The 21310-nt window shown below is 41.9% G+C and overlaps 1 protein-coding gene across 13 annotated transcripts in view; it reads left to right on the top strand.

The window, feature by feature from the left end:
- The window catches only part of Cacnb2 (calcium voltage-gated channel auxiliary subunit beta 2), a 353794-nt gene extending 334174 nt beyond the window's left edge, over positions 1–19620 (top strand). For 7 of the 13 annotated variants that reach the window (XM_057788141.1, XM_057788136.1, XM_057788146.1 and 4 more), the window contains 7 exons: positions 2188–2268; positions 2664–2722; positions 10021–10130; positions 13901–14052; positions 15421–15516; positions 16838–17023; positions 17866–19620. In XM_057788141.1, the coding sequence (XP_057644124.1) occupies positions 2188–2268; positions 2664–2722; positions 10021–10130; positions 13901–14052; positions 15421–15516; positions 16838–17023; positions 17866–18357 (1176 nt within the window). In that variant the 3' untranslated portion in view covers positions 18358–19620. Of the gene's footprint in view, positions 1–2187; positions 2269–2663; positions 2723–10020; positions 10131–13900; positions 14053–15420; positions 15517–16834; positions 17024–17865 lie in introns of all 13 variants that reach the window. The other 6 variants (XM_057788140.1, XM_057788135.1, XM_057788138.1 and 3 more) reach the window with 1 other exon arrangement.
- Positions 19621–21310: the final 1690 nt, after the last annotated feature.

Here is a 21310-nt window from a genome sequence, read left to right as displayed (position 1 = left end):
CAGAAAGCCCCAACCTGATGATCTTCCACAGGAGTGGGCCACCTCTCTGGTTCGACTTTGTCATCACAACTGTTGCTCGCAGATAGGTAACTGCAGGCGTTTCTTAGAAACAACACTACTCAGTCATTCTGGACTTCAAGTGGCAACATTGATATGACCATGCTCGTCAGAAAGTACTCTGTAGTTCACCTGCCTGTAAATTTCAAAACATTAAAGAAATTTATCTAATTTTTTCCACTAAAGAAGTGAAACAAAAAAATGGCTTAATCAAAAAGGACAGATAAAAATGTTGTCCTTAGCAATATGGCACAGAGTATCAATATTCCATCAAATAAGGTAATTTCTAATGCTGCCCCTGATGGTAGAGAAGCTGATTGATGGCCAGCATGGGTAACCCTTTGCTAGGCTGGCAGTCACAGACTGAAGGAACCAAAGTCCTATCTAATACTGGGCCACTCGGATTTCTTAATAGCTGTTCTTTCACTGCTTGCAGTGTCTATCTCCATAGGTAATGGTGACAGCGGTGTTCTCACCGCAGTAGCGGAAAGATGTGGCTTCCAGGCACTTTCAGTACAAACTCAAGCGCTATGAAATGCAATCGCTTAATAAATATGCTTCTGATGCCTGCGGCACTGGTGTTCACTCTTGTGTTCCTTCTTCTGTGATAATGTAGGACTCAGATGAGAGCTGGCCGTGTGAACGTCCACTCCAATCATCTTCCATGTCTTAGGTTGCTTTTAGTGCGCTGCTTGTCTGGCTTTTGTGCTATCAGTGTACTGTGTTTGTCTAATTTTTACACTTTCATTCAAATATGCATTTTATCTTTATCATGTCTATTAAAAAGAAGTTTGGATTGCTAGGAAAAATTTTAAACAATAAAAGGTGAACAGCCCATTGGCGGTAATATTTTTTCCATTTGATTATATGGTCTACAACTACTGGTGAAAGCTCATGTGGACGCTGTTGAATTTGATGTGTGTCTAAATAGCCACGTAAGCGAAAGAAAGAGGAAGATAGCAAGTCTGTGATGGATGATTTGAAACAACAGTCAAATGGTTTTTAGTACAGAATGGTGCAAATAGTACATGCACACCAGTTGATCAAGTTCTTAAAGTTCTTTTGATATATTTTTCAGATGCTCCTCAAGGGATGATGCATCTTACAGAGCTCACAAGTCATTAATAAGAGTAAATGATTTGTTTATCCAGTGTGCAAAGCCCAATCTCCTGCCCTTATGGATTAAGAGAGGTTATTTCTGCATCACTTTACAACTGCCTGTTACAAGAGCTTGTTTAAATTTCATCAAGCAAATTTATGTTACCTATGTTTCAAATTTTTATTTGAAAAAAATCAAGTTGAAAATGATAGTTTTATAAGTGACAGTAAAATTTAGCTTCTACCCTGTTTTTCTAAACAAACAAACACATTACCCACAGAAATGTCTAAATCAGTTATGGAACAGAAACTAGCTAATACATGCTTCAGAAACGTATTATATATGCAAGGTACTAAGAAACATTTTGAAGCCGCTGAAGCATGGTCAAATAAAATTATGACAAATCATTCACCTTCCTCCAATGCACATAAATCTTGATTTGAGAAGTTTATAAATGCCAAAAAAACCTAGAGGTCAAAAATTCCAAAGCCCTAGCCCTGAAGCTGTGACCAGTGATGATAATTACTGTTTTGGCACTAGCATGCCTGCCAGTTTCTGATCCCTCAGAATTTCAGTGAATTCCAAGCATTTGGTAGTGAGAGGCACAATGTTTGGAAACTAGGATTTATACAGGTAAGACTGACATCATAGGCAAAGCTGACAGGGATTTATCTGTCATAATTAACCATGATCCTCTGATGTCCTCAGAAGTCCAAGTGTTCCTGAAGAGCAATGGCATACTGGCTAGTTGAGCCTGGTGTACCTAGTATACATTGGGCATGTTTCTGTTTGTTCTACCAAGCAGCTTACATGCAAGGAAACTAGAGACTATGCTGCAATTTAAACCTTAGAAAAAGAAAGCTGCCAGTCTTTCATTGAGTTGATTGACTTGGAAAAGAGGCAATGATGGAAATATTTAAATGTCTGAAAACTCAGTGTCTTGTATATTCGAATTCAGAAGAGTATCTTATGCACAAAGTATCTCAGACCCACTGCTTTGAGAAGTCTAAAGTTGCCTCATCTCTCTGCAGACAGAGCACACTCCTCCTTATGATGTGGTACCTTCCATGCGGCCAGTGGTCCTAGTGGGCCCTTCTCTGAAGGGCTATGAGGTGAGTAGGAGTTGAATTTGAGGGAGGCTCACAGCAGCCAAGCAGGTTGTTTTTCAGGCTGTGGTGTGTTTTGTTTAGTGTTCTGATTTCCTGAAGGTTGCCATGGATACTCCTGCTAGCTCTAACGCACGACATCCAGGAAACGATATCAAATGGAGAATGTCTGCAAGCCCTGGCAAAGGAATCTCTTGTCACTAAAAACATCCTATGATCAGAAATTTTATCTTGTCATTTCATTAGGGCTTGGAGACAGGAAACGTGGTAACCACACTTCTTCCAAACGTGACGCTCAGGTTTTCAATTGTTAATGATGAGAAGTAAACTTGGTTCTCATAATCAGTAACAATTATTTATCCTCAGGTTTTCTCACATTTTAATTTATTATCCAATTACAGGTCACAGATATGATGCAAAAAGCACTGTTCGATTTTTTAAAACACAGATTCGAAGGGCGGTAAGTGTTGCACAATACTGGTTTTGTGCATTTTTGTTTTGTAGATGGTCACACTCTGTGGGACAGATAGTCGATCCCAAGGGTAAACTGTTTTGGTTTTCTGGACAGGAAGTAGGCTTCATTTAGTGCAATCTGATCCCATGTTTGCGTTGCGCATCCTCATCCCAGGATAGTCCAGTCACTGCACATGTGTCTGTAAGCTGACTGTGGCTCCACCTCTGCTCACCTGCAGTTCACAAGGCGCTAGTTCCTTGCTGCTGCCCAGATATCACAAGCACACCCTCTTCTATTCACTTCTTCCCTTCCAAAAGACTTTACCATCCTCCTTCCCCATCACCCTTTAACCCCTTCTCACTGCACTTTCCCACGGTGAACTTATATCCTTGCTTCAGGGAGAAACAGGCAAGCCGGGACTGCCACAGGCCTGTAGCTCCAGCACCTGACCTGAGGCGGAGGAATATGGCCAGACTAGGTCTCATAGCTGGAGGTAGGAGAACCGGTTAGAAGCCAGCAGAAGGCATGAGTTACCCCTCCTACATTTATGTCAGCCTCAATGTTCTGCATTTCCCCTTCCTAGGGATCTCTTAGCAATGGTTAACTTAACCCACAACCACCTGGGCACTAGACCACATTCCCCATTTCCTTCCCACTTAACTACCCAGACAATGATCTCACCATCCATCCCTCTCATCAGTATTTCCTGTCCAAAGGGAGACGCCATTAGCTATAGTTATCTCTCTTCACACTTAGCCTAACATCCTTCCCACCTATCACCCAGCTGCCTAATTTTCCCCTTCTTCATAGAGAACTCACTGGGTTGTTCATACTATGGATGCTCCCCTGCTTTCATATCCGCCCCAACTGCATGATGGGTGTTCCAGCCAGCTAGGCCCATGCCCACGTCAGTGTCTGTTCCTTGCTCTTCCCTCTGGTAGGAACTTTTTCTTCACATCTCTCGTGGTAGCGCAGCCTCTCTCCCTTCTCCACTTTCCTGGTGTTCTTTTATGCATATGACTCTTTATTATCCTCTCCAACAAGAATGTGAGGGAGGGTATTCACGGGATGGCGAACTCGTGAACTCTCGGTGCCTGCAGAAGCACTCAACATGAAAAGGGCAGCTGAGTGCGGAAGTGTTGTTTGCTGTGTTTTCTCTGCTGGAGAAATGCAGACACATAGAAGCCACTGTCCCTGACTCTTGAAGAACCATATGGAAATTTTAAGTTGAAACTTGTACAGCAAAACAGAATATAATACAAGGACCTCCCAAAATGTGTGTAGACAATGGACAGGTAGTACAGAGAAAGGAGTAGTCAACAGATTTGAGAATTTTGCTATCCAGCAAGGGTTTAACTCTTCTAAAATCTCATCAACCCAATCAGAGGAGGACATGGTCAACAGATGATGGAAAGGAAAGGAAGGTACCAAGGCATGAGGCAGCATTATGAATAAAGCAACCCAACTAGAGGACCTACAAAGGAAACTGCCATTAATAGCCATGGGACATACATCAAAAGTCCTGGCCAAGATATGGGACTCAATTCTTTCCCTCCTCAACTTAAAAAAAAAAAAGTAAAAAGGAAAGGGACCTTAGCTTTACAGAGGGTAAAGGCCTACAGAGAGGGGGAATGGAACAAGTCTTCTGGAAGAGGGGGAAAGTGAATATGAGACACAGTTTGTTGGAGAGTGATATGGCCAGTGGATCAGATGGAGAGTGGGGATGGTTAGTAGGGGTCAGGCCAAGTTTAGCTTATGGACACTGGTACAGGAACTATAGTATCCCAGACACAAACACACTACATTAACATGATAGATATCTACTTAGATCAAAGTGAGCTGAAGGACACTATTTCCTGTAATCACAGAGACAACAGAAATCATGTGTAACTACTGAAAGACTGACGAATCAAATAATCAATGGGTATAACCCATTTACTCGCCAATGGACTACTTCTGTTCAACCCTGAGTGTTTATGAATCTGGATCTCAGACCTATTTTCTATGGAATCACATAGCCCAACTTATTTTATCTGGGAAGAAAATAAGTGAAATAATAGAAGGCAGGGTCAACCTATCGTTTCTAGACAAATGTATTTTCCATGTGCATCTTGCCTTGTGCATCCTGTACTGCACTTCAACAGTCTGGGCCTGTGGCCATGCATTAAGGATTCCCAAGGGATATCAGAACCCATACAGTAGCATTTCCGAGGACATAAAACTTTCACCTTTACTCGTGGGAGTATATCCAGGGTAGCTGTCTCATTAAATGTCTTTAATGTTGGTAAAGCAAGATAGAAAAAGAGTGGGGACAGAAACAGACAGAAGCCTCTGGGGTGTGTACACAGGGCAATCTGAAAGAGAACTGAAGTATTCTTTAGAATCCACGGAATGAGTTTATATTTTTAAAATGTTAGGGCCACAAAGGAGACGTGTGATGGGAAATGTTGGCAGTGCCAAGGTTCTAGGCTGTCAAGAATTGTGGTATTAAGCCCTCACAGCTAAGATCATTTGTGAGTGCTCTGGAGAGAAGTCAGAATCACTGTGGGCCATGCAACAGTTTGTGCCACATCAAAGGAGACCTGCCTCAACCCTCTTCTTTCAGTTGCTGGACCCAACTAGTTTTTCATGGAAGCAAAGCAATCACTGTTACTTTTAGGATAATAACAGGTACATTAACAAGGAAGTGGAGAAGAAGGGAAGCTATCATCTTGGGTAAACTTGGCTTTCTTCCCTGGTGACTTTCAAAATGTCAGTTGTCAGCCCTGAAATGTTTGGACTATGCACTGAATTGCTACAGGAATATTAGACACTGTTGTCTGAATGTTCTGTGAAGAAGTCTTATTGAAAAACAATAATCCTGGGAAACATAACATCACTTTATATTCTGGTGTAGGAGATTTACTTATACGTGAGACAATGTCTTCAAAATTAATAGTTTTATAACCAGGCTGCAGAACAGAATTACCTGAAGTACACTTGGTGGGGGTTGGGGACAGACCAGGCTTAGTGACACATACCTGGAGTTGCAGTACTCAGGAGGCTGCAGCAGGAGGAGCTCGTTTGATCCCAACCTATATGACACAGAGTATACCTTGTTTTATTTTGTTCTCTCATACATTACATCCTGACTGCAGTTTCCCCTCCCTCCACTACTCCCAGTCCCTCCCTGCACCTCCTCTCTCCCCCAGATCCACTTTTCCTCCATCTCTGTTAACAACAACAACAATAATGCAGGCCCCCCTGGGACTTCTACTAAACATGGCCTAAGAAGTGACAATACATACCAAGACTGGATGAGGCAACCCAGTAGGAAGGGTCCCAAGAACAGGCAAAAAAGTCAGAGACACCCTTCACTCCTACTGCTGGAAGTTCCACAGGAACACCAAGCCACAACCATAAGGTATATGCAGAGGACCTTGATCAGACCCATACAGCGTCACTCTGCGCTTGTCACTTCAGTCTCTATGAGCCCCTGTGACGTCCACTTAGTTGATTCTGCTGGGCTCCTGGAATCCTTCCTACCCGTTCTGTAGGGTTCCTCTGGCTCCACCTAGTGTTTGACTGTGGGTCTCTGCATCTGCTCCCAGAGTTCACTGGATGACATGATGCCCCTCTGATGACAATCAGTCCTAGGCACCAGACTATGACTATAACAGAATATCAGGAAGAATCATTTCATTGACTTTTTTTTTTTTGCCATTCATGTTTGGTTCTATCCTGGGTCTCTTGGCTGTCTGCCTGTGGTTCCTGGCCATCCAGGTAGTGTCAAATATGGGCTCCCTCTTGTGGCATGGGCCTCAAGTTGGACCAGTCATTGGCTGGCCACTCCCACAAGTTCTACACCCCAGGCCACCATGCAGGCAGGACAGATTGTAGGTAAAAGGTTCTGTGGCTGGATTGATGTCCCAGTCCCACTGCTAGGAGCCTTGCCTGATTATAAAAGATGGCCAGCCCGGGCTCTTTATTTCCACTAGATTTCTACCGCATTAGATTTCTTCACCTCCGCCACCAATTCCAGTAAGATATCTCTCTCAGTACTCTCTCCTTAGATCCTGCTTTGACTTGGACAAAAATCGGAGGTTAAGATATGAGAATCTCTATTATTAAATGTTTATGTGGTGTATATGCAAGGTTTGAGAACCACTACCCTAAACTAATTATCCCCAGAAATTTTGCCCTTAGATTTTTCAACTACTTGGGGGCAGAACCAAAGAAATGGCAGTTATGCCACCTAGAAAGCCTAGCACACAGGGAGTAGATGTGGCACTGCTGTACCTCCATGATGGGCCCCATCCCAGGGCAGCTGCCTCCTTTTGGCCATCAGCCTCACGTGGTACTAACGCTTAGGTATTTGCTCTCCCTTCTGCCTGGAATCCTCTTCCCTGAGTATCTACCTAACTCCTTCTTTCCAGTCTACAATGCCACATTAATGAACTGTTCCAAATTTCTGAACATTAAGACGATACCCTCCATGCTGTTCCATCTCCATCCTCACTCATCTCCCTTAAATTTTAAGTGGCACTGGTCACAATTTTCTGCCACCTTTGCACCTCCATAAAAGTTTAAATTCTATAAAATAACTTTTTATGAGATGGGGGAGGGGTGTCAGGTCATCTCACTATGTTGCCCAGATAAACACATCTGGCCCACATGACGTTATAGCAGGTATTCTGAAATATGCACTCTAGAATGAGGACTTGATGGGTTCTCTGTGCTCAGCAGAAAAGGAATCCTATCATATGACGTACCCTGGAGCATCCCCAAGGGTGCCACTCCACCTTACCATCTCACCTGAGAGGAGAGCATTTTGTGCTAACCTCCTGGTATACTGTGCACCACCCTTGGGGATTTCTTCCGATTGCTGTTGGGTTGGTGGTCCTCTATCCTCAATCCCTTGTCATCTCTCAACCCTCACCCTTCCATTTCAGCCAAACACACCCTTCATTCATATCCCTAAAATGATTTTTCTGAAGTGTTTAAAAAAAGCCTTTAATCAAGCTACTTAGTTTATGGTGTGATGGTTAGGGTTTTGTTGTTGTTGAGACAGGATCTCACTGTGTAGCAGGGGCTGCCCCAACTGATGGTGTGATGGTTAGGGTTTTGTTGAGACAGGATCTCACTGTGCAGCAGGGGCTGTCCTAACTGATGGTATGATGACTAGGGTTTTGTTGTTGTTGAGACAGGATCTCACTGTGCAGAGGGGCTGCCCCAACTGATGGTGTGATGGTTAGGGTTTTGTTGTTGTTGAGACAGGATCTCACCGTGTAGCTGGGGCTGCCTTGACTGATGGTGTGGTGGTTAGGGTCTTGTTGAGACAGGATCTCACCGTGTAGCTGGGGCTGTCCTAACTGATGGTATGATGGCTAGGGTTTTGTTGTTGTTGAGACAAGATCTCACTGTGCAGCTGGGGCTGCCCTTGTACTGGACACCCACATGCTTTGTCTTTCCCACTGCTGGGATGGCAAGTGTGCCCTATGGTGTGTGGCCATGGGCAGGGGATTCTGAAGGCTTTTGCTTTGTTACCTTCTAGCCTCACTGTTGCTCTTGAGAACTTTAAAGCCCTGATTTCCTCTGAAAGTTTTTTGGTTCCTAGTGTAATGGGATTTATGTCGGGTATGGATTTTAATCAGTGCTAGATGCTTTTGGTATAAAAATCCAGACTCTGAATCTGGAATTAATTCTTTAGCTAATAACTATTTGGGGTTTGAACTGCTGGGCAACTCTTTAACTTTCAAACTTTACTTTCCTACTCTTTTGTCTCTTTGCTTTTATTCTTTCAGAGATGCCATCTTTTCACTTTTTATTTATACTGTCATTTTTTAAATTTCCAGAAATCTTCTTATTCTGAGCTTTAAAAAAATGTTTCAGTTCTATGAACATAATTTAGCCTTCAGATGGTTGTTTCTTTTATAGCCTCTTGTGAAAGACATTTACAAAGATGCGTAGTGTTGCTGTTCTCTTTAAGAATGGGGCAAACAGGCATGAGCAGGAAGGTCCGCACTCATAGGTGGGGCTTGGCAGCTGCCTGTTTCCCTGTAGGACATTCTTGACAAGTATTTTATGGAGGAGACCTCTGATATAAACATAGTTTCGTCATTTGGCTGTTTGTCCAGAGAAGCAGCCTCTTTTCTGATACCTAAAAGATACAAAATAACAAACATAAGCTGGGATTCCAAAAGACGAAGATGGAGAAGTTGAGGATTTGACATTCAGAATCATTTTTCCCTCTTGGCGTCTGACGTTCCCAGCTCCCCTTCTCTGCCTATAATACCTGAGTCAGGGGTCCTCGGACTTACTGCCTATAGCTATAGCTAAGTCTCTGATTTTATACCAAACAGGTAAATAATTCTTATTAGGCACTTGATGCTCTGGAAGGTTCTGACTTTGGGACAGACTTTAAACCAAGCCTCTTGGTTGTAGTTTTACTCTCACCAGCTTCAGAGACACTGCAAGCCTTTCATTGAATATTCCCTGAACTTTGCCACGTGCAGCTGCTTCCAATTTCCAGCTTCCGTGTACTGTTGCTGCATTAGTTCTGCCCCGTATGGAACCTTGCACTTTATTGCCGCTGTCGTGATGGACTGCACGTGCTCCGCATGGCATACTGCCACCATTCTGAGTCTGCACTACCTCTCCAACCCCAGGGCCAGATTCTGAGCTCCCTCAAGGCAGGCTGCCTTCTTCATCCACGTCACAGCACTGCAAAGGCACTGACTACAGAATTAGGAACCTCAGTTCAATTTATTTAAAGAGTAATTTTTTATTCTGTTTGTAGTAACGCAGGGTTTTAGATAAGGCTCCTTATAATTTCTTTTTCTATCACCAAATTTGAGTCTCTTAATCAGACTTGGTAAGCAATCAGTAAATGCTAGGCAAAAGATGTGCATAATAAATGATTGGCTGTCCTAATAAGTCTGTTTTGAAACATGTAGGTTTCAAAATATACACACACGTGAATATAGGTGTATGCTGATACTTAACACATGTGTATTTGATATTGAATGTATATGAGTGTTTTGTATTCATGTATATATGTACATCATGTATGTACCTGGTGCCCATGGAGGTCAGAAGAATACACTGGATCCACTAGAACTGCAGCTACAGATGGTTATGAACTATCATGTCAGTATGAGGAACCAGACCTGGGTTCTCTGCAAGAACAACAGATGCTCTTAACTGCTGAACCAGCTTCCTAGCCCCTCATGTGTATAGTTATATATCAGTCATCCTTTAAGTTCTAGATGTGACTTCTGTTTTACTAGATTAAGAACCTTTGGCTTTTCTCGTTTCTCCAACAGGATATCCATCACAAGAGTCACTGCTGACATCTCCCTCGCCAAACGTTCAGTATTAAACAACCCCAGTAAGCATGCAATAATCGAAAGATCCAACACAAGGTCAAGCTTAGGTAAGTCAGCCAACACCAATGAGTTCAAGCTATTCAAATATGTCTTATCTAATAGTAACAGTGAGCCGATCTGAATAGAGAATAAGTCCAGGTACTATACAGAAAAATCAGCGTCAACAGCTAGTCTATAGTCCTAATGACTTGAGTGTAAATTATTAAGATAGCATAAGCCAAAACATCCCACCTGCCAATCAGCACTGTGGTTTGTTTCAGAAATGTTCACAGAATAGTTACAACAGTGATGAAATCATTTTCAAAACCATGTTTTACCCACTGAGGCTGATAACAGAGGAAACAGGATAACAGAAGTCAGTTCTTATCTGTTGTCTGAGTTGCATCAGTACTTTTCTTTGTAAAACCAGCATGGGGAGGTTGATGTATTTACAGAGAGGTGATTGGAAATTGTTCATTAACATACAATGATAAGATACTATCCAGACCTTCCAGCAGCTGCTACAACATGTCCTTGGTGTTTTAATTACTGGTACACTTTTTAACTAATATTGTTAGGCTTTTGGTTTTAAACATTTCTAAAAGTTGTGGGACATGTTTAGGTTCACTTAATTTTTTAACTTAGGCTAAATATGTAAAGCCTTTGGGAGGCAGAGTTTACGTATACAAATTTCCCAATTACTCTGAACTATAATTATATAAATAGAAAAACATAAATAATAACATTTTATCTTTTAGTAATACTTCATAAGCCAGGCGGTGGTGGCGCACGCCTTTAATCCCAGCACTCAGGAGGCAGAGGCAGGCGGATCTCTGGGAGTTCGAGGCCAGCCTGGTCTACAAGAGCTAGTTCCAGGATAGGCTCCAAAACCACAGAGAAACCCTGTCTCGAAAAACCAAAAAAAAAAAAAATACTTCATAAAACTCTGTTTTGGGGACTGGAAGGCTAGCTCAATGAATTAAGGGCACTTGCTGTTCTTGCAGAGAACTGGAATTCAGCTTCTAGTATATACTGGGGAGCAGGGGTCCAACACCCTCTTCTGGCCTCTATGAGCATGCATAGACATAACAACACATAAACTAAACTTCCTTTTGTCTCCTAATAAGCCCTCCGAGGTAACTCTAGTGGCATAGGTCTGGCACTATACTAGAGATGTAGGTGTGGCAGCACCTCTCACCCCAGCACCTTCAGATGACGGGGCAGTAAGAGTAACATTCAAAAAGCAGCCTGGGCCACACGGTGATACCCCGTCTTATAATTATTCTTTCTTGAGAAGAAAAATGAGATAATTTTTACTCATAGCAATCTCTTATCTAGTACTTAAGAAAATTGTTACAAAATTATCATTTCATAGATTTAACCAATTAAAAAAGAAGTCAAGCAATTTATTTACAGAGACCAATTAAATCAACAGCAGAATAGACTGGTTTAGGTTGCCAAAACCTTTACAACTACTGGTTGTGTAGGTTTTTAAATGCCTCTTCTAGCCATAGATCTTATTGAGCACATACTAGGTACAAAACAACGTGCTAAAGCCTGAAAGACTTGCAGCCCCTGTGCCCAGGAGCTCAGACAGCAATAAGGTAAATAAGAGACCCTGGGGTGTGGAGTGAGTGCAGTGTTTCTGAGCTGAACCCGGTGCTGAAGAGCTAATGCTGCAGCAGGTACAGGCCCTGGGGAAAACTTCCACAGGCGGTGTCCTGAGCTGAGACTTGAAGCTTGCAAGCATGTAGAAAGGACAAAAGTTAAGAAGGAGATAGGTGATGTTCTGAGACAGTGGCAATAATTACAAGAGGCTTTTGGCCAAAGTGTATCCTTTAAAGAAAAGGGAGGTAGAAGGTAATAATAAAGAGGTAAAGTAAAACATGGAGCTTGCTAAAGAGCTTGTTCTTAAGGAAGGCATTAAGGAACTGTTGCTAGTAAGTATTCAAGTATTCAAGGTGTCAGGGTAATAGAAGCAAAGAACACAAAATGTAGCTATAAGATCACAGAGTTGGTCAGTGGCTCATGAGCCCAGGCAGCAGAGAAGAAATTGAGGAGGGCATCAGTAGACACAGGGAAGGCCACTGGGAGGAAATGGCATTCCAGCCGGGGCACCTGCAGAATGTTTAATGCTGGGGACACTTGCATCAGGAGTTGCAAAGCTAAAGAACTATCTGCAGTCAATATAGTTTTATGCACAATATTCATCTTTCCACCCACAGATTATTGGTAAACAAATCATAGACATATTTTATCAAGTCTATTTATTACAGATAAATAAACTACTATCTTAATATGATAGAGTCCATATATTGTAATTCAGCCTCTCAAATCTCTCATTTTTCATTAAAAAAAACTTTTTCTTGAAAAACTGAGCTACTTATTCTGAAGGTTTCTGGCAGTCTGAATTTCTCTGACTGTATTACGTTATCATTTATCAAATTCTGTTTTCTGTATTTCTGATAAATTAGCAAACTTAAGAGCCAGATCAGACGGCAGATGTAGTATTTATTGTAGCAAGACTATATGCATTAGGGGTGCTGTATGACCAGCCATTATTCTGAAGTTAGTATCTCAAGTGACTAAGTTGTGGTTTCTCAAAGCACAAGTAAAGAACTTGATGCAAACTAGGTGAGTTCAAATCATCTTTGGAAATGCTCTGTCACTGATACACATGAATCAAAGAAGGTGGAGGCATTCCTAGGCCTCAGGTGGCTGGTCTGAAGAAGTCCTGTGGACTTAACCTTCACTTTCAGTCAGAACTACAAGCTCCATGCTGCGCTTTACAGTTCAATACTGAATTATTAAAATTTAAAACTTCAGGGTGTTTTGTTCAGCTACATTTTAAGGCTGAGCACTCCAGGGCCAGCAGAAGGCACACTAGAGTGTGTGGAGCATCCCCATTATCACAGAGGCTCAAGTGAGCTGAGCAGAGTGTAAGGATTGCCATTTATGCAATTTTACGCGATGCTTCTAGTAGGAAGCTGCCCTTCAAAACATGAATGTGACTAGACCACTTCTTGAGTTTTTGAGATTTTTAATTTAATTACATTTTCTCTTACCTTTCCTCCCTCCAAACCCTCTCACACACCCCTCACCACTCTCTTTTAAATTCATGCTCTCTCTCTCTCCCTCTCCCTCCGTTTTTACAAATTCTTATTGCACGCATATACGTGTATATACACACACATATATTCTGGGTAATGTCAAAGCTATACCTGTAAAGTCTCACCACCATGACTGCCCAAATGTGAGCTGAACAAGGAGGAAACCAATGAACATGACAAACTGGGTGGAGAAAAGTTCACAAGGCCTCAACCCTACCCAAAGAACTGTAGGCAACTGAGGACAGCTAGGGACAGGAGAGGCTATCCTCCCCGGGCAGAGCACGCCAGTTCACTGTCCAGCATCAAATGGTCAACCCTGAAAACATATATCCAGGTAGCACTGTATGGAGTCAAGGGGTTATTATACTAAAGACGATGTTATGTCCTCGCTGGTGGAAAGTATGAAGCATGGCTTGGGCTCAATTTCTAATGGGTACCCTTCCTCTCTCTTTTTATGTTGTACATATTTACATAATGGATGGTCCATGCACATGCGCAAGGAAAGATGGTACATTTGGTGCTGGCTGAAAGAATAATTCCTGGAGGACCAAAAGTGTGAGAAAGCAAGCAGCCCTTGCCAAAGGACACCTTTCATCATCACATTGACTATAATCATTAAAATAGCAGCTGACTCTCTGGATAAAGAAAGAGTGTACCATTTTACTCCAGCTTACTGTAGTTTAAAAACATGTCCTTTTAAATAAGTTACCTCTGTTTAACCTTTGCAGCCGAAGTTCAGAGTGAAATTGAAAGGATTTTTGAACTTGCAAGAACACTGCAATTGGTAGTCCTTGATGCAGATACGATTAATCACCCAGCTCAACTCAGTAAGACCTCCTTGGCCCCTATTATAGTGTATGTAAAGATTTCTTCTCCTAAGGTAAGCGGGGTTGCTATTTTTCTATATTCAGACATTACTGCAATGTGCTTTATGCTCTGATTTCCAGTAGTCACAGGCTATGCCTTTATTACGAACATAGGGTTTTTGAGAAAACCCATACTAATTATGAAGTTTAAGTATGAGCATGGTTAGTGTTATGGCTGGGACCAGTGGTCTTAAGTGTGGGCCATAGGTCTCTGAAATGATTTCAGGGATTTTGTAAAGAGGAAGCTGCTTCCGTGACAAAATTAAGATGTTGCTTCCTTCCAACACGCTTGGCATCTACACACATGGTGGTAAAGCTGCTAGTAGTCCAAGCATCAATACATGTAGTAGCAAACACGTCTATGTCCTCCCAGTTACAAACACCAGTTTCACATAAGAATGCCCTGATGCAGTAGTGGTAAACTGCTTATTAACACTGTGCAATGAACTAAAACGCTCAGCTACTGTCCAGAGCAGACTGTCTCAAGGAGGAACACCAACACCACTGCTACTCTCGTTCTAGGACTAATGACAGGATGCTCATTCGGACTCATGTACTTAGGTCTTTCCTTAAGCAAATCAGTCCAACACTCCAAAAGAACCATTTGTTGCCACCAACACTAATACTAAACAATGAAGTATGTAAATGTGCGAGAGATACAGAATCCATGAATGACCTTCCGTGTCATGCATGGTGAAGGGTCCAGGCACATTTCAGTACAGATCATAGGACTGTTCTTACCCTGGTACGTTACACTGTTTTCTGTGGCTACTGAGTCTTCATGGCCAAGGGACTTTATGGGAATAAACTTGCTGGTCTTCAGTACAGTATCACAGAATGCCACCAACTCTCCGAAGAGGCACAACTGGCAATCCCCCTTTATTTAACTGTGTATCTATAGTGGTCTCTTTACAAATATCAGTGAAACTGTACACTATAGCAAATTAAAAGTTTCTTAAGGGATTTATATTAACATGTGCCAGATATATTTCTGACTGAATTAACAGTGCTAAAATTTCTGATAAATACAAGAAATATTTCCTATTAACAATGGCCCTTTGGGGTTCATAATATTTTTAAACTTAAATAGGTCATGAGGCATAAAGTTTGAGAACTGTTAGGCTAGAAAAAAAAGAGTCCACATCAGCCTTATACTGGTGTTTAAGCTTGCAAGAGACTTATGCAGGACTGTTAATTTTGTGGTTAATCTCTGTTGTATTTTATTTCTTAATGATAGATGCCTTTCTTCCATGTATATAATGTATTATATATATTATGTATATGCATGTATTATATATTCTGTATTTATAAAATACTCCATAGTGTACCCTGTAGCTTACCCAAGTAAAGATATTCCTGTTACAAATGCCTACCATTTTCAGGTTTTACAAAGGTTAATAAAATCTCGAGGGAAATCGCAAGCAAAACACCTCAATGTCCAGATGGTAGCAGCTGATAAACTGGCCCAGTGTCCTCCGGTAAGTTATCTATATGGTGCAAAAGCTGAAGAGATCAGACCTACATTTTAAAAAGCTGCAGTTACATACCTGTGGGAAGATACTCCTCCTCACTTACAATGGTATTTATTCCAAAAGCAAAAAGTATGCCGCAGCCTGTGTGACCATGCATTTTGAGCATCCTTAGGCCAGATCAGATCAGAATTACCCTTCCAAAAACGCCACCTGCATCCTTTACAGGCCTCACTTCCTAATACTGTGGTGTGTAAGATGGACCTATTGGATTCTGGTTCTTATCCACATCTAGTCACAGGGAATAAGTTGTCTCTTCTTAACAAGTGTTTGAGAAATTGACTTGGGACCATATCAAACTAAATGTTGACTTTCGTATAGGAGAATGCAGACATGAGCTTGCTTACCACGGCATACATGGAGGTCAGAGGACAACTGTAGCTGTTGGTGCCCCACTTTCTATCTTATTGGAGACTAGTTAGTTCTCTTGTTCAGTGTGTATGCCTGGCTAGCTGGCTGGCTGATTTCCAAGATTCTCTTGCCTGTAGCCTGTGTTCCTGTAGGAATGCTGGGATTACAGAAGCTCAGTGCTATGCACCTTGTTTGGACATGGGGTCTGGAAATTCAAATTCAGGCCCTCACAGTTGCACAGCAAGCACTTTTACCCAGTGAGCTAGCTCATCATCCCAAACCAACTTTTAAACACCAGGTTTCCCAGAAACACATTCCTAATTTTATCTATTATACTTTGGGACAATAGATCCCATCTAGTGTTCATTAAAGTACAACTATTTCAAAAGTTATAAAAGATGTAATTCTGGATTTGACTGATTTAAAGTATGTTAAATTTCTAGATCAATGATTTTAAATATTCAAAAGCAAAGAACCTCTCCTCCCACTCAACTGTGCAGTTTGGATCATGTCAAAATGTCAGTAGTTTGAGCTATTCTGCCAAAGTACATGACCTAATCCTGCCTCATCAGCTTCCAGAACTTCCTGCAGTCTGTAACAAGAATAAGCCCCTTTCTAAACTGTTTGGATTTGCCATGTGTTCCTACCATAGTATCAGTATGCTTTCCCTGCACTGCCCTTACTGACCATGCTGACAGCTGTCCACTTTCAGGCAGTTAGTTAGCTATTCAGTGTTTTAATTAGCGATTTGAAGTGACATATGCATAAGCTAAGACTCTGCTAAGGGAAAATGGAAAAACAGGGCAAGAACAAATACAATGGGCAAGGCCTCTCTCTCCTCTGCTTATAGGTTTGGGGAGGGGAGGGACCTTGGTTCTGGGTTGCATTAATGTACAATCTGAAATGCTTGCTTTAGCAGGAGTCATTTGATGTGATCTTGGATGAGAACCAGCTTGAGGACGCTTGTGAGCATCTCGCCGACTATCTGGAGGCCTACTGGAAGGCCACCCACCCACCCAGCAGTAACCTCCCCAACCCTCTCCTTAGCCGAACGTTAGCCACTTCAGCTTTACCCATGAGCCCCACCCTAGCCTCTAATTCACAGGTAAGAGGGCTTCCTTTTATGGTGGTCTTCACTGAGAATCTAGGCGGCCTGAGCTATACCCCTGGCACTCAAACCACAGAGGTAATTCAGGGCTTGCTCTACTACCCCTTGCTCACCAGACTAAGACGAGTGCCATTTAACCCAGTCTCTCTGAGTTGTGCACCTGTGAACAAAGAACTAAGTCCAGTATGAGCTATGTACCTGGAAGCAAAGAACTGTAAACAGAACACACTACAAACAGCTCATCCTCTGGAGCCCACTGACTGCACGGGCACTAAGATGGTAGATCGTGTTTACAACCTCAGCCGGTTCCTTGGCTGTCCCTGCTCCAAAACCATAATAGGGAGCGAGCTCAGATGGCTTAAATATTGACTCAAAGGAGTCGTATTTAGCTCCATACTATACCATTTGCTTATAATCTTAGCTTTTGGGGAGGCTGAGGCAGACAATGAAAGTAAGCCGCTAAATTAAGGACACCCTCTTTTGTGAGGGTTCTAGAATAGTACATGTCCCATTAGATGCCCCATCTTAATGAATTTTAATCTACTCAAAGCAGATTAGTTAAAGCTATGGTATAGACACCTGTATCGGTACTAGAATCACAAAAGACTGTAAAGGAACAAACACTCTTTCCCCATCATTAAAATGAAATGTAACTGTGTGCACAAGTCCAGTTTAAGCAGTGCCACTAGGTGTCTCAAAAAGTGCCTAAGGTAGGCTAGGCTTCACTTCAGCATTCTGGGTACTTCAAAGGGATGTACTTACACGGTGCTGTTCTCTATACACTTTAACGTTCTGTAGGTTCTGTCCTTAGTTGATGCCCTCATGTGTCCCTTCTCCAGGGTTCTCAAGGTGATCAGAGGACTGATCGCTCTGCTCCCAGGTCTGCTTCCCAAGCTGAAGAAGAACCTTGCCTGGAACCAGTCAAGAAATCCCAGCATCGTTCTTCCTCCTCAGCCACACACCAAAACCACCGCAGTGGGACAGGTCGCGGCCTCTCTAGGCAAGAGACGTTTGACTCTGAAACCCAGGAGAGCCGAGACTCTGCCTATGTGGAGCCAAAGGAAGATTATTCACATGAACACGTGGACCACTATGCCCCACACCGCGAACATAACCACAGAGACGAGACCCACAGCAGCAATGGCCACAGACACAGGGAGTCTCGCCACCGCTCTAGGGACACGGGTCGAGAGCAGGACCACAACGAGTGCAACAAGCAACGGAGCCGGCATAAATCTAAGGATCGCTACTGTGACAAGGAAGGGGAAGTGATATCCAAGAGAAGGAACGAGGCCAGCGAGTGGAATAGGGACGTTTACATCCGCCAATGACCGTGTGTGTCCCTGCCCCCAAATTTTGTGTAATATCATCCTTAAGCAAAATCTCTGGGGGCTACATTGCAACCATCTGTGACCTGTCCTGTATATTGTATTGCTGTTGCTTCAATAGCAATAGCATGCAACCAAGTATTAATATACATTCTCTTGAAAGTACCACATAAATTGGCTAAGTACAGCTACAGTCCTCCTCCATCTTTATCCCGGACTCTCCAAAAGCAGTTTGGGGCCGCTGCCACTTAACAAAGTGGCTTCAGAAATGCAGTTAATGTATCCAGTGAGCCAGATGCAGCACAGATAACAAGTGGAATTTCTCCAGATTTTTAATACCCAGATACCTGACCTGTCATTCTTCCATGGACCACTGTTTCTTGCTTGTACCTCTGGCTGACTAAATTTGGGGACAGATTCAGTCTTGCCTTACACAAAGGGGATTATAAAGTTAGAATCTATTTTCTATGTACTAGTACTGTGTACTGTATAGACAGTTTGTAAATGTTATTTCTGCAAACACCTTATTATAATTATATATATAATATATATATATCAGTTTGATCACAATATTTTAGGGTATTAATGCCAAGTCAGCAGATTTGCTTTATGAATCACAGGGACTAGAAATGCCCACATTCAGGAAATTTCTAACAACATTGTCTAGACACCTCTCCCCATTCTAGAAGAGAGCCTGTACATATTGTAAATATGTGTGGTTGTTTGACTTGAGGTTTGATTTCTGAATGTTAGCCCATCCATTTAAGTTTTTAATTTTAACCATAAATTATGGTGATTATAACCAAACTCCAGAGGATTTTCTACTCCATACAGTCCACAATGATTGTGACAAACACGTTTTTAGCAGCTAGTGTCTGTGATAGTCACTGCACTGGAACCCGCCATGTGCACGCGTGTGAGTGTGTGAGCGACTGGAGAAGTGGAATGCAAACGATTGACGCAGAAACTCGACGCTGACGGCCGAGTCCTGTCCACCTGGCTTAGGATTTAATTATGTTCCATGTTGCTTTAAAACCCATTGAGCAGCCAGGGAATGTGAAGAAGCTTGCTGCCAAAGGTAACTAGGGAAGCACTTATCTGCTGACTCCTTGCTGGAGCTCCTGAAAAGAGAAAACACGGGCATCTTGGACTGTGCGTGTTCCACTGGAAATGTACAACCTTGTGTGTCAGCGTATTTTGTTTTAGTAAGAAATGTTTACACAGCTTGTGCAATTATTTCGTAGGGAAATAAATTTTTATAACTTATCCCACTTCACTTTCTAGCCTTGCCTATTGCTCCTGTTGTTTATCTCCAGTTACCTGCTGGTCTTCTCCCAGAATCAACCCAAACAGTTTCCCTGTCTGTCAGAACCCAGAAGTGCTCCTTATAACCAAAGTTTCTGCTAAATCGTTAGAACCTACCAGGGCAAAATGGAATGACTTGAAGCAAAGAAAAGTTAATACTTTCCTACATGAGACACTTACTCTGAAGGAAAACCCAAAAGACACTTTCTTCATGCTTCAATTTGCCTGCTCTCAGAAGTGTACAATGCTCTCATGCTAAGGCTATAAAACCTCTGTATCTCTCAGGAGTCCACTGCTGATGGCTAAGTTAGACTGTATTAATTGCATAGGCCCTAGCATTTGAAGTTTTTCCCAGGAAAACACCTATTTGTGATTATCCAACCAGATCCATATATTACTAAAACAAATAATTGTTCTAATAAAATATTTTTTGATTAGTTTCCTGGATATTCCAGGTTCTTCCCAAATACTCTTAGGCATTTATGAGTAAAGCAGTTTTTTATTTAAAGCAGTTTTATGCTTAATACTTTATCCTATACTCAAGAAAACAAAGGCATTTAAAATATGAATTGCAAACACTATTTTACCAGTGTTTTAGTGGCTTGTCAAATGAAATTTTCCCCTTAGAATCAGCACTATACTACTTACAAAATTTACAGACTATACCCAAATTAATATCTACTCAACTTAAGACTGTTCTCATAAAATAAAATGTACGCATTTGTCACAGATGTTAAGCAGTAAGGTAATCCATTCCTGTGTGTTATTTCGTCCCAAGGAATGTCTCTGAGCACTCAGACTCACGAAGGATGGTGTTTCTCTCACGTGCTGTCAGTCATCACTCATCCCTTTCAAAGAATAGTTCTAGAAATGTCCACCTGGCCAATTTTGCACCCAATTTGTAGGTCCTCGCTTTACCATGAATATGTTTGTGCACATGAAAGCATTGCTCTGTTCTGCTGAAGGAGCTGACATAGCGCACGTCTGTAGAAAACTGCACAGTGGGTCTATGTCAGCAGTGTAGGGCACATCTAGAAATAAGAAAACAATTCCAAAGAAGCTGGGGGTATTTACTGACTTGGGGAATGTAATGCCAGGCTTTTCATAATCAAAGGCTCAATCTTAACGTACTCAGTTGTAAAATTCTGACTTTTTTTTTTCTGTAGTCAAGCCAGGAAGTGATGGAAATGGAATCAACAGTGTTATTCTCCCATGTCAGTCATTCAGCTTTTCCTATGCTCTTTCTCTACTGCTCTTAACTTACTGATTCCAAAAAAGGTGCTGCTAAGTGTAGGATGTCTTATAGTCACACTGTACTTCGAGACAATGCCACATTTTAACATGATCTGCTCTGCATTCCTGTTAAACAAACACTCATTGTCACAACCCTGAACTGTTTAACAAACTTGGTTTAAAGTCGTTCATGGAAACAAAGAGCTGGCATCTACACTGTTTACCAGTGGTGTTCATTGCCATCTTAGGAATGAATATGTCAGATCCCACACTTACCATGTGGAATATCTTTATCCAGCCAATGCCAATATCCTGGCGTTCTTTTGGTAATCTTCTATGTCTAATTTAAGAAAACAATAAAAAATAAAAAAACAAGGTAGGTAAAAAATTTTTACAGTGTAAACCAGAGAGGCATCCT

Source organism: Chionomys nivalis, chromosome 13 (genome assembly GCF_950005125.1).
Source record: "Chionomys nivalis chromosome 13, mChiNiv1.1, whole genome shotgun sequence".
NCBI classification, from domain to species: Eukaryota; Metazoa; Chordata; class Mammalia; order Rodentia; family Cricetidae; genus Chionomys; species Chionomys nivalis.
The sequence above is the reverse complement of the archived record's forward strand: the minus strand, read 5'-3'. Positions and strand labels throughout refer to the sequence as shown.